Source organism: Pocillopora damicornis, chromosome 3, assembly GCF_964200805.1.
Source record: "Pocillopora damicornis chromosome 3, jaPocDami1.2, whole genome shotgun sequence".
Classification (NCBI taxonomy): domain Eukaryota; kingdom Metazoa; phylum Cnidaria; class Anthozoa; order Scleractinia; family Pocilloporidae; genus Pocillopora; species Pocillopora damicornis.
The window spans coordinates 16,103,502-16,117,350 of NC_142672.1; the positions used below are offsets into that span (position 1 = coordinate 16,103,502).

A 13,849-nucleotide genomic window follows, 5' to 3' on the forward strand; every position below is an offset into this window, starting at 1 on the left:
CCAAAGTCACTTGGTTTTGAAAGGAGCCAATCTTCTTAATCACGACCATTGATTGTCTTTCTGCATCATTACCGGTCAAAGCTTTTTTTTCAATTTTTCTTTTAGCGATATTTTATATTTCTTGCAATAAGTAACACGGCGTTTCGAATAATCCAACGCAGCTGATGTCGCGTTAAAAAGTATCCGCCGTAGGATTAAAAGACGGGGACGAAAACATGTTTGGCCCTTGGCATTACATTTTGTGTAAATTGCTGGTGGAGTTTATTTTAAACGGTCGCTGGCTATTTTTCGTATGAGATCTTCTAAAAGGTAAAACTGTATGTAACTGTTGGTTACGTGTGCTTGTAAGAGTAGCACAAGCAATCATTCCATCGCGCATTTACTACCTAATGCGCCAACAGAACTGATTAGCCATCATACGAAGGCGAAAGTGATGACAACCTATATATGTTATTTGCCGGCTGGGGGGTCCGTATGGTGAAAAACTGTGACCGAGGTCTTGAAAATACTGCCCGAGGCCGTAGGCCGAGGGCAGCATTTTCAAGACCGAGGTCACAGTTTTTCACCATACGGACCGACCCTTAGCCGGTAAATAACATATTTATTGTTTTTAAACTTGACGAAATTCTTTCCGAAAGAACCCAAATGATTTATGGCCGTAAATACGGCAAGATCTTCCATAGACTGAACAATTTTTGAGTGAGTAAATGGTAGTTAAAATAGAGGTGATGCAAATTTAAGAGAGATGCCTCAGCGAAACATTTTCATTTCCGTAACGATAAAGGTGATTTAAAAGGCTTCCAAACAAACTTTGAAACATTATTTTTACAAGTATCTGTCACAATCTGACACCTGTCAATTAGAGAGCGCGCAAGAAAAAAAAAGCGTAAGAACATTTGAAAACCAACAGAACTAGTTTGGCAAGGACTGTCACGACAATGTTTTCTTCAAAACCAGTCAATGATCTAACGGAAAGTATTATTCACTCTCATCGACCATTCATTCATGTACGAAGATTTACCTCTGTTTATTAAGTAAACGGCGAGGAAAGTAATTGTGAGTAAATTCAATTTTTTTATTTTGAAGTTGTGAGAGTTTGCTCGTTTGTTTGCTGTAATGGCGTGTTTAACTCTGATCTTTCCTTCACAAAAACTAAATTCGAACGGCACACTCCAACGAGATACAAGGGAATGTAATGCGGCCTTTTCTCAAAATATTCCTTCAATTTCTGTTGTGCAATTTAGGTACAAATGTCCAAATTGAACGGAATTGGAAAGACTCACCAGCTGGAGCGTATATTTGTTGTAGAACTTAAATTAAAACTTCGCTCGCTCTTTCGCTATGAACAAATTGCTCGAGAAAATTCAGATATTAAATGAATGAAAGTTCCATCGTTCAGTTTAACTGTAACCAAATACCTCACGTTTCAACTTTCTGGGTACTTTTTGTGAACGATTAAAATTAATTGCAGACGGTTTTTAGGCAGCTTGTCAACCAACGTAATGACACTATTGTTTATACAAATTCATTCTGAAACCAATATTTTTCTGTCAACCAAAGTGATTTGATAGAGAGAAAAGAGAGGATTCATAAGTTATTTATCGGCTTGAGATAGTGACCGACGTGTTTGCTTAAAAATACTGCCCAGCCGGAAAACGAGGTATGTTTATGAAAAATGACAACGAAAGTTGGGATGTACTCGGCGACTCCCGAAAGCGTTACCGTGGCCCGTGGGCAGAGATAGGAAAATACTGACCGGGTAAAGAACCAATCAGATTGCAAGATTCGTTACCGTGCCCTCTAAAAAAAACAATAAAAATAATTATGTGATGTTGTTTTGCAGAGGACACCAACGAGAATCACGAACCTTGATCGACTTCTGAGAGTTCACTGAGGCTGGTTACAGAGCCACTGCCTTGATCCCTGCAATACGTAGAGTGTCTCAAAAAAAGTTTAGTGATCGATGACCACGAGGAATCAAGAGTAATTTTTTTTGTCACAAGTTCTGAAGGGCTCCTGTGAAATCATAGCAAGAAAAGAACGAAAAGGCATTGATTAACGCTAAGCCCTGATTTTTAGATGAGTAGGTGGCGCAAATGTCATTACCCGAGTAATTTCAGTTTTTGCCGTTGTATACCATGAAATCCACTTGTGAATGAATTTCAGAACTTAAAAATAACAGCAAAATGCAGAAAAAGATAAAATTTGAAATTGGACTCTTGAACTGCCCCTTGTCATCCACGTGCACGTCATGCACTTGATGAAAGAGAATTAAACTCAAAGACGTTTAAAGACACGAAAGGCATCCTGAGAAAGAATGACAGTTTTGACGCCAATAAGTAGACTGTAAAGTCATCGTGTTAGCATTTTATTCCAAATTGAAAAACCAGAAAAGCGTAGTGAGCACTAGGAATGAAAAGTGTTTTCCGGCTGCTGTCAGTGCCTCTGAAACAGTTGTGCTTATGGTGATTCCTCAGGCATCCTCTACTGCGCACCCTCTACTGCGCACCCTCTACTGCGCGCCCTCTACTGCGCACCCTCTACTGCGCACCCTCTACTGCGCATGAAAATCACGTAATCAGGCGAATAAGCGCGCACGCATTCCGAGAACACGGTATTGTTTTTCAATCAATGGACCAAGTAAAATGGACTGATAATCTTTAGCTCTTGAACAAGCACGGTGCCTGATAACTTTTTGTTTGCATAATTTTGGTGTACAATTTATCCCCTTTCAACCTAAGAAGTTAAAAAAAAAAATTCTTCGAATGGAAAAAAGATAAAGCTAAAAGCGTGTACAAAGCCCGTTACCCGAGGATGCAAATTATGACCTTGAAAGGAACGACTCGATGAACGTTTTGTGTCTATATCATTTGTATTTGCGTGATTTTCGGACAAATTATTAATTAAATCGTTCCATACGATCGAGACTTTCTACCTATCAAGTTTTTTAAAGTGTTACTTCAAAAACCCTGACTTCCAGCCGCAGCAAAATGTACCGTGAACCGATAAAATGACGCGCGAGATTAAAGCTAGTATTGGCATAAATGTTTGTTCAGGCATAATAAGTTTGGCTTGTTATATCTCCTAAACAAGCACGGTGACTTATCTTTTTATTGTATTTTCGAAACAGACATTGGCAAGAAACATTTAAGGCCTGTTTTGGCCTGATTCAAAGCTTTGTATTCTTAATAACTCAACTTGAAAGACTTTATATTTCCTGTTTCTATGCTGGAAGTTCCTTTTAAGTATAACAATTCAAAGCTTACACGAATGGGACAATTTTCCATTCTTTTTTTTCAGGAAGAGAGAAGGCAAAATTTTCAGACCTGTTCTATGATTTGCTTCTCAGTTTAAAACTGAATAATATGAGAGATTTTAGCTATACAATGGCCCTTGATGAAAAAATCTGTTTAAAAAGATTCTGGTGTTTAACTGTGAGCCTCGAATTCATGTGCAAGAGCTAAGGCTCACCGTCAAGCAATGTGCACATTATCTATTCACATTTATTGCGTTTCACGCTAGGAGAACGCAACCCATAATCTTAGGATTCCTCTGGTATACAGTTGGGATTCCTGTGGTATACGGTTGGGATTCCTGTGGTACTCAAGGATGACCTTTTGTACATGTGGTACTCATTTTCGTCGTACGTCTGCATTTTCTGCGCCATCTTGAATAATTTATCTTGTTTTGTCTACGTCTCATTCCGATGCGAAAATGACAATCGCGCACCTTGTGCCAAGTAGTTCAACTGGAAGTAGATTGAAGGCGGTTTAACTGGAACTTTTATCTAATATCCATTATCCATTAGTTTGCGTTGCATCTGGAACATTAGGAAAATTATTTCAAACGGATTGTGTTCTTTCAGGAAAAGTAAACCATTTCACGCCGATCTTTCCCTTGGAATTTCATGTCTACCTCGCCTTTAGAGAAAGAGCCGTTTCTTAACAGTTTAAACGAAAACCTCGTTCCAGTTAAAAGGTATACAGCAGCCGTTAAACGTTCTTCTCTGTAATATCAATAAAGTCCTGTCAGTTCAGCTCCTAACATCATCTGTCTCTTTACTGAACAATATTTTCCATATAGCCTTCAACTACTCTGCAGACGTTTCCCTCTGGTTTTAACTAGTTTACCTCAAACCGCGTAATGGGTACCCAACCATTCGTTCCTGATTCGTGTAAAGCCTGCGTTAGAACGAAAACCAAAGAACACTTTTAATCTATACCACGTACGCACTTCATAATCAATGATTACTACTAGTGTTAGCTCATATCTCTGCTGTGGTTGTAATAACCAGATTATTTTCTCTCCCAAAGTTTCTTGGCGCTGAGATGATAAAGTTATGATCTGTTGCTTCATCCGGAGCCACTCTCGGCCTGTTGTTACCGATGATAATTCGTACGAGTGTCCGCCGAAATCTTTCATTCATAATGATATAAATGATTGGATTGTAGACAACAGAGGCCTTAGCCATGAGTTCAGGGATTTCTGCCTCACCTGATGTGAGTACATGGTGTCCTTTCATAGTTGCCGTGAAGCTAACGATGCAATACGGTGACCAGCTCAATAAGAAGGCCACCATGGTTGCTATGATCATTAACACTGTTCTTTGTTGGTATCTTCTGCGTTGTGCGAGGATGAAAGGATCCAAGGGCACAGGAAAGCGTCTAAGCAATCTGTAGTAACAAATTTTTGTTGCATATTATTTACAGCCCGGGTACATTAATGAAAGTCAATCAATTAAGCAAAAGAATGCACTTTCTATCAGCTTACCGGAGTGTTTATCCATTAAGAATGTTGAGAGAACACTTGAATCCGGCGCGTGATTTACAAACTTTTGTCGTGTTCTCCCAACTTCCCTCGTGGGTTATTATACCGCTTAATAATAAAAATTACAATTTCCTCAATTTTAATTGGTTTAAAAAACTCCTATTTTCCACTAATTCACTTGCCAAGTTGTTTTTGTAGTTTAAATCAACCAATCATATTCAAAGTTGTAGTTCAAATCAACCAATCACAACCTTGGTTTAAATCATAATAGAAACAGTATACAGACTCCTTAATAAGGGCTTTCTTCAAGATGAATAATTTTTTCTTCTCTTCACGGAAATTGTAGTTTTTATGATTAATTACCGCTACAAACCTACAGAAAATGTGGTCTATTGCTTTTTACAGCATAAACTTACAATAAAACACAGCACGTTTCAATTTTTTATGGGTTTTCCTGTGCAATAAACGATAAGTTTTTGATCAATCAGGGTCCCCGCAGTATCTCAGTTCTGCTTTAATAAGTTTTGACGTTATTTCCTCGCTAAACACCGTAGAGTGGTTTTCGATTAAAAAATGCTTCAAAGGCCAAAAACTAAAGTAATCCTATGGGCCAATATAGGCAAATATAACATTTGCAGGCACAGAAAACATAAATGCCAAAATTTTCCCATTTCATCTGGATCGGTTAAAAGTACATATAAAAACTGCTAAAAAAACCATTTGAAAAACCATACACTTCAGACACTCCATCTTATTCTGATTGTGAGGCTCAGGTCGTTTTATCTCGATTGATGGCTCATGTGCATTTCATTACCCATTCCCCTTATGAAAGTTAATGGCGGTAAACAGATATATTGTTCAAATTTAAACCAACCGCGAACTGAACGGGAAAAATGAAGTGTGCGCATTTATAAAATATGATGTTAAAAAAGTGCCAGCAAAAAAGAAAATGTCATCGAAATTTCATCGAATTTATTTTTGGTTAAAGTTTATTACAGCACTGAAAAAATTAAAATGATTCGATTGGATTACGTTCAGAACAGAAGTTCACCACGTCAGTTCTTCGTTTTCTTTATTACTTACCTGTGAGTCATGGTAAGGAACGTTGTTATCATTATAAACGGTATAAAGAAACCACCGGCGACTAACAGAACGATATACACAGTGCTCACAAGGTCCTGAGTCGTCCAATCAGGTGCACAGCTAAGACCGGCCTTACCGGGCACAAACCGGTTCCATCCTATCAAAGGAGGAAGCAAGGCGACAAATCCATACAGCCATGCGCCCATGATGAGGACTAAGTTTTGTCTGTTAGGAATGGAGTAATTTGGGTTGTTTCTCTTGATAGTTTGATACACTACACCGCTCATTGCTGTTAGAGTACCGATGGATGTAATTCCCGTTATACCGTTGATAAACCCGGACCAAATACAAAGAGGTCCTCCCGTACGCATCATTTGACCTTGCATGTTATTGCTGATGACTGCTGGGTAGCCAAACACGACAATCATGAGATCTGCTACGGCCAGGTTCATCATTAATGGAGTGATACTTTTCTTGCGGTGTTCCCGGTGTCGAAGGACTATTATGGTGAACAGATTACCAAAGAAACCGAATAAAAGAATGAGGAACATGATCACGCTGTAGCTCCAAAAAACTGAATTCCCAGTAAAGGTTTCCTCATCATGACTAGTCATGTTGGTGTTCGGCCCTTCTGTGGACTCTGTGATTCTCTTGTTTTGTTTTGTTTTTTTTTTGTTTTTTGTTTCTAAAGAAAAGGAAAAAACTAAATCACGATTAAATATGAAGGACAAGATAATTGGACAGTGGTACAGTAGATTTCGCCTCAGTTCAACTTATCAAATTTTTGTGCTGACTTGATCAATATTCATGATCTGTTCATCCGGACTTAACACCGAAGTAATTATTTCGGCCTAAGTGCTGAAGAATTCTTTTTCTAATGCTGTGAGAAGCGGCAGAACCTGTGAAGAAGAAAATTCTGAGTCCGAAAATGAACCAAAGTGTAAGGCTGATTTCAGTTCCGTCTGCATAGCCAATGTCGGTATTCTTGGCAAATTTCACTCTCATTTTTCTGTGCCGTTGAATTTCATGCACATTCAAGTTGTCATACTTGCAAAATTTTAGATACTGTATCTGATACGATACAATTTAAATAGCTGTTTATTTTAAAACTGACCTTTGAGACTCCCCACTGTGTTAACTCTCTAGATGTTAATTTGGACAACCTATGTGGATCTTACAAGCTTTGTGAACTCTGCTCTACACAAATATAGTTACTCGCTAGATTTTTCGTCGCTGACATCCTCGAACTTATACGTATACAAGCAGAATAAACTTATGATGTGATTCTTATCTTACTGCCAAAGTCTGCATACTCACTTTTCTTTTCTTTTTTATGGGGTTACATTATGACATGTTTTATTTAAGCGAAAAATCGGATTTTCCAGGGAGTAACCTCGATGAAATATGGAAAACAATGTAATTCAGCATTGGCGCTAAATCGGCTCCTTTGCGTCATCAAATTTTTTGGCGAAATTAAAGTAGTGAAGAACACCTCTGATATGGGTTGAATTTTTGCTTTCCTTTTTCAATTTTTCCATTTATCTACACCCCTATTCTTCAACATACGATGTCTACGTGGAAGATGTCACGAATCGCTCAAGCTTGATTTGACAATCTTTACTAGAGGCTGCCTGATATTCATCAAGAGGAGACAAATTTCAACCTGTTTCTATCATACCTCGCACGTCTTTCTTTCTTCATTTTCAGTGGAAAGTGCAGAAGCTTTACACATATTTCAAATATTGATATCATTATAAAACGTAATTCTGCTGTGATGGCCAGGGAAAAATTAACTTTTCCATTTTTCCTTGACACTAGACACTAGATTATATAATGCCGAAATAACATGGGAAACTTGCATCAATGTAAAATTAACCCGCTTGGAGTCATTGCACAGTTGTGTACACATAGAGCCTTAGTCTACTTTCTAATTTTACTTACGCATTTGTCGTTCATATAAATCCTCTTTCGATTCCAAAACTACTTGTCATGATGACAGAAGTACGTGATGAAAGGGAAAGCACCTTAAGCGATCGTTTTTACACCTGCTCAGAATGTTATTCACTTTTCCTTGGCCAAGTTTCAATTATTTTTTTAACGAAGGAAAACATCGGTTCCTGTTTCCATAAACAGCGTTCAGCCGAAATCATTTTCATGTCGTTTTTTATAGTAATGGTGTACAACCACATTTACATTAGTCACATAATGATATTGTTTACTGAGAAAGCTTTGCTGAGTATCTGTGGGGGAGCGTATTGTTGTTACGCTGTAAGGACATTTTTAGGGCATTTCAAATCTTTATCTTGGAAAGAAATCAATTAATCCACGATTGGGTATTTATTTTCAGTTATTTGAAAACATGATCGTCGTGTAAAATGTTGTTTTACTCTTTTCTCGTGCATGAAAAGCAGTAATGGGTATGTATTACAAAAACCAATTCTGCAGAAAGTAAATTAACATCGTGGGGTACTTTTTTTTTCAAGATTTAGGCGGAAAACAACTTGTTATTGTTAACGAATATCGAAGACAGTTAGTTCCACAGAGGTGCTTAATACCCATGAAAAAATTTAAAACGCGCAAATCTTCTCGAATTTTTCTGATGAGTGAAACACAAAATCTAGCAATTGCGGTGTCATCAGCAAACTCCAATCTGACAAAACCATCATTGATTCGTGATAGCGTTCTTTTAAATAATACTACTAAAAAAAAACCTGCATAAAAGCCACTGAAAGCGCAATATTAACGTTTCAGAGCTCGAAAAAGTTTAATTCAACCGTGAAAATCTGTTTCTGAGGATTTTTTAAAGTATTTTTTTTAATTAATTATGCAATAATTTGCTTGATCACAACTTCATGTAGCTCTGAAAGATTAAAGTGATAAAATAGCAAGCTACAGAAGATTGGAAGAAGATATACGGACCACTTTTGATCTTTCAACCGGATACATAAAGTAGATTTGCTAAAAAATTTAGTTAGTTGAAGGAAATCCCATAACTCAGTATGGAATACGTGGAAGGGAAGATAAACGTATAATCTGGGATGTCGATCTACGTAATAACCGAACACATGGCAGACCAACTTCAGTTTGTTCATGCTTCAGTTTAACATTAACGGGAAGTTGTGGCCCAATAAATGCTCTTAAAACATTCCGCTTTTACTTTTTACCATGAAGATCAATTTCGGTTTATGCTTAATGTTGAGATTTGATGCAAATACATCACTGTCATGCATTCTCAGCTATTTTAAAACTTAACTTTTTGAACTTTGAGCTCAGTTTTGTAATCAATCGATGTCAATTTTACCCATCTAAGCAATTCTTGACCTATTTTGGTTTGATTGATCTATTTCTATGTTAATATGTTTACACTTTAACTAATCTCCCTCACAGCGAACGAAATACTGTTCCCCACAAAAAAAAAATCACTCTAATTCAGTATCACAGACAAACGGCTACGTTTATGTGACTACCATAGCTTACCTTGTAGCAGTTGTACAGGATCAAGGCAAATCGACGAAAATCTTTATAAATGATGCCAAAAGGACGTTAAAACTCTTCTATATGTTTAATTAATCGAATCAAACATAACTCAATTTGCTACAAGGTGAAGTAAACTATCAATGTTAAAACAAAGCCTAGCGCAGTAGTTTATGAACTTAAGCCTCTGTTATGTGGTTTTCAATTTCTGAAAGACTAAATCTCCAAATCCGAATACAATTTGCGATTCGGAAGCTCTATCAAATATGAAAGCCCATAAAAACCACAGGAAATGGTTTTTAAAATTAGGTCAAATAAATAGGTATACGAACAAGTTGAGTAGGTAACCCAGGATCTGAATTTGACATCGAAGTAGGACGCTAGATCATGGATAGAAATGAACATTGCTTATTGGAGCCCGACGGTTTAATGAGTTGTTGGTTTCTCAGTTGGAGTGATTTTTCAAACGATTAAATGCTAAAAAAGGAAAGGAAATACCCTCCATCGTTAACTCACAACAAACGGAAGCCTAAAACTGCCTGTGAACAAAATTTCTCAAGCAAGAGTAAACTACAGTAAAAACCCGTGTATAAGAACCTAAAATTTACGAACCTGTTAAGACGAAATTGTCCCAGTTAAGAACCCCTGTTAAGAACCCCTGTTAAAAGAACAAGTTCTACTTTTAGAATGTAGAGTTTGCCCAAATTTGATACACTACATTGCATGCTATACAGAAAGTTAACAAAAAACCCACCAGAACACCGGCAGTGTGCAGTGTGCAGACTGCGTATACAAGTCAACCATGTGAAGCAGGGCACTATGAGACTAGCGTACAGCGCAGTATCACACCCACACCCACCAATACATGTTGTTTTTTTTTTCAACAAAAATTTAGAACGTGATTAAGAACCTAGATAGCCCAAATTCACAATAAACACCATTTATATAATAACCTAAGGAAGTTAACGTGAAAAAACCTATGTTCTTACATGTGGGTTTTTTTCTGTATCTCAGTCTGTGATTATTCTAAAGCCTTGTGGATTGATCGAGGAATTTCGTTTCATGGTTTAAGCCTCTCTATATCTTCTATATCTCTGGGATGCACGCTAAACGATATGGCTGTGATAAAAGTCGCATTATATATACGTATGCCTGTCACATAAGTCTCATCCCTGTTCAAATCTTGGTTTATTAAGTTTGGAGTACGAAGAATACCTCGTCACATGATTGACGCATAGTAAAAACTTCACAAGTCTCTAAACGTAGTAGTAAAATATTATAAGCGACTAGTTTTGTTTCCTCCCTCAAACCATGTATTTATAGAATGAAAGGAAAAACAAAAAACAAAAAACAATAAACTGCACTACACCGGCGGATCAGTTTACACGAGATTGAAAGTGAGATATATCCTATCTGCGACATATATCCGTGGTAACATTTTTTTTATGTACTTAACTTTGTTGAAGGTCACTTGAAATTCCTTGCAATTTCTTGGCATTTAATGTCGAAAGATTTCTACAAAAAACTAAAAAGTCAAAATTCACAACACTTTCCAATCGGGCTCTCTAGATCTCTATCTCTCATTTGTAGGAAGTACCTTACGAAGAAAGAGAGAGGCATATCAAAAATAATAGCTAAAACGATTAATATAGCTTAGAACCGGCAGATGATAGTTTCATAAAGAATTAGATGTTGAGTTTGATTTCACCTCTGGCTTTAATTAACTTCTACAGCGAGTGACATACAGGGGGACATAGTCAAGCATCAGAATAAGCCACGCACTTTTTTCGGCAGCTCTTGTCATTATGTTAAACTTAGCAGTAGGACAGACGCGTACTTACAAAAAGCTTACATGCAGAACATCCAATTGGTTGCACGAAATTTTATTAGGTAATGACTCGCATAGTTTCAGCTGTCGGGTAAAACTTACAAAAAACAAATTTGGAGATTTAAGTTGGGACTTACCTGCTGACCTGATTTCCAAGAGCGTCGCGCCTCAACCGCGTCAGAAAGTCTGTAAACACTCTAACTGTTTCAATTGTCAATCTCTCCAGAAAGAACTGAAGATTTACATCAAAAAAAATATTTCCATAAAAAGCGAGTGTTTTGTGTCGATTTGCTTCCGTTCCAATACAATCCAACCACCCAACCAGAAGATGCTTGTTTTAGAGTAATTAGCCCAAAAAACGTGCTATGCCTTTTCTACTCGTGCGAAGACCAAACCCCTGCGTTCTGTTCTCATGCACATGATGCTTACTTACTGGAAGTTTCCTCTGACCACCTTCGCCATCTTTTACGTCCCTGTCGATGTGAAGGTCGCACACTTTACTGGTCATCATGCTGATGAATATGTGAAATTCGTGTGTTTTTTTTATCATTTTTCGGTGAAAATTAATTGGACAGCTTACGTGTAACAATTTAAACCGCAGAAATACATCTCGGGCTTTAGGGAAATTAAAATTACCCACGCATTTCCTAGAATTCCGGCTTCAGTGGGAGAGGTTAGAAACCAATCTCCTTGATGCAGCCATTTATCATGTGTTCATTTACTAAAATACAACTTATGTTCATTAACTCATGATCTCGTTAGACCATTTTATACAAACGCTATCCTTCCTCATTGTTCCTGAAATCGTGTTGACATCGTAGGATAAAATGCAGAATTTTTTCTTAGTTTTCCCGTAGAGGTATTTCGGCAAAACCTTATAAACTAGTAGATCACATTTAAATTAGAAATGCAAAGGCAAGAAAGGGGAAAAAATTAAGCTTTTACACTTCAATGATGTGACATGAGAGTTTGAAATATGCGTCATCACTTTTTATTTTAATTATAAGAACTTTAAGCATAATGAAGGATGGAGCCGTTTATTTTTGCGCTAAGAAATAGAGGTTCATGAATTCGCTCTTCCGTTTGGAAAGGTTCCGTATAACCTCAAACTTTTCTGAATATTCTGCGTAATTTGCTGTTTAATTTTTCCCTTGAAGTAGAATGCCTGGTATTGTAAATTGTTATAAAACGTTCGAGAAAAATAACAATCTGCAGGTGCTTCCTTTTCCTTCAGTCAGGAGGCTTTTCACCTTTCTTTTAAGCTTTCTGGGATAAATCAGTTTTGTATTATTTTCGTAAAAGTAACTTGAGGCAGTCTAATTGTGATTTGTACAAAATTTACGGTCAAATAATAATATAGTAACATAGTACCCTAACTGCTTCGAATATGGTAGACTTTTTTTTTCTTTTCCTTTCATTCTGTTCTCACCCACTCCCTCTTCGACAATATGAATCAACAAGCTCATGCTAGGCTACCAAGCTTGACAATTGTTTCATCAAGACCAATCATAATCCAATAATACTTCGTTTAGCATTATGAAAGGCGGTTTGGATCAGAGTTCAGTTTAGCGTAGCCATTTGATTCCTCTGATTTTTAGTCGAAAATCCCACTTATTGCTTTTTCATCGCCATTCCCCACGTCCAAAAAGTTGACATACCAATTAATGAACAAAATGACTAGTCCAGATGAAACTTGTTAATCGCTGCTGGATTCGACTGCCATTCTGCTACTTTTTAACAAGAGATGAATTACCGCGTAGATCTCCATTAATTTATCCATTCACTTTTTCAAAACAAAGAGATACAACACGAAATGCAGACAAATAAGAGACACTGATTTGAAAATTAAAACTGCAACTTTCAATGCCTTTATCAGTTCGCTAGAGCACAAGATCAAGACAAATAAATGTGGATGCAATGGATTTAAAAAAGGAATAAAACGGAAGGCAGGACAAACAAGAACAAATAGAAAATCCGGCGCGGTTTGCATTTATTCAACATGACAGAGTACCTATTGTCAATGATGCAAATTCAATTCATGTAAATTATCTACGAGCTAATAAGGCAAATTTTGTCATGTTCACTGTTTCCTTTCGTTGGTAAGCTTCGGCACACATAAATGTTAAGGTATATTTTCAGTGTTTTCCCATGTATAGTGTAATTTTTGGGGACTGGTGAAGCAGGTTTGTGACACACAAGGAAACCTCGTCAGTTATCACGATGCCTCGGACAACCGGTCACCTCGCTGAAACACGACTCCATATTTTCCACAAAGATAGAAGCAAATTCACTTTGTCGTTGCATAGACCCAATTAAAATACGACCCTGAGTCGCTTTGAGTTGCCTGTTAACACACACTATTCCTTAAGTCCATCCATTTTTTACAGGTCCTTTGATCGTAAAATTTAAAAGTAAACGAACTTGCTTGATCGTCTCTTAATCGTACTCCACTCTCTTTTGGTTTATCAAGACAGGAATAAAGTAGGAATAATACCATAATACGCAGAGAATGCATTGCTAAGACTCCTGATCAACCAGTTTGGTGTGATAAGCATCATAGTAAAGGAAGTGTGGAATTGAAAGGAATGATTATTTCCTGTAAACAAGACTTTAAAATTGTTTACATTCTCAGATTTGCTGATTTTAATTGAATTCAGTGCCTGATCTGATAACCAAATGAGCTCATTCTTTTTTTCT

At 37.1% G+C, this 13,849-nt stretch overlaps 1 protein-coding gene across 6 annotated transcripts; it reads right to left on the reverse strand.

The window, feature by feature from the left end:
- Positions 1-3,103: 3,103 nt before the first annotated feature.
- LOC113682729 (rhodopsin) lies at positions 3,104-11,627 on the reverse strand. 6 transcript variants are annotated; one of them, XM_089201593.1, is made up of 3 exons: positions 11,290-11,627; positions 5,851-10,849; positions 3,104-4,673 (listed from the first exon to the last, which is right to left on the reverse strand). In XM_089201593.1, the coding sequence occupies exons 2-3, from the start codon at positions 6,462-6,464 to the stop codon at positions 4,265-4,267; spliced, it is 1,023 nt and encodes a 340-aa protein (XP_089057719.1). In that variant the 5' UTR covers positions 6,465-10,849; positions 11,290-11,627; the 3' UTR covers positions 3,104-4,264. The 6 variants fall into 6 exon arrangements, with proteins under 6 accessions (XP_089057719.1, XP_027055699.2, XP_089057721.1 ...); XM_027199898.2 differs by lacking the exon at positions 11,290-11,627 and having other exon boundaries at positions 3,104-4,181; positions 4,495-4,673; positions 5,851-11,210; XM_089201595.1 differs by lacking the exon at positions 11,290-11,627 and having other exon boundaries at positions 5,851-6,535; positions 9,937-11,206.
- Between the last annotated feature and the right edge of the window lie 2,222 nt (positions 11,628-13,849).

Coding starts and splice junctions, on each gene's coding strand:
- LOC113682729 (XM_089201593.1), bottom strand. CDS start 6,464: ATGACTAGTCATGATGAGGAAACCTTTACTGGGAATTCAGTTTTTTGG. Junction 4,674..5,850: donor TTCCTTACCATGACTCACAG/GTAAGTAATAAA, acceptor TTGTTACTACAG/ATTGCTTAGACGCTTTCCTG.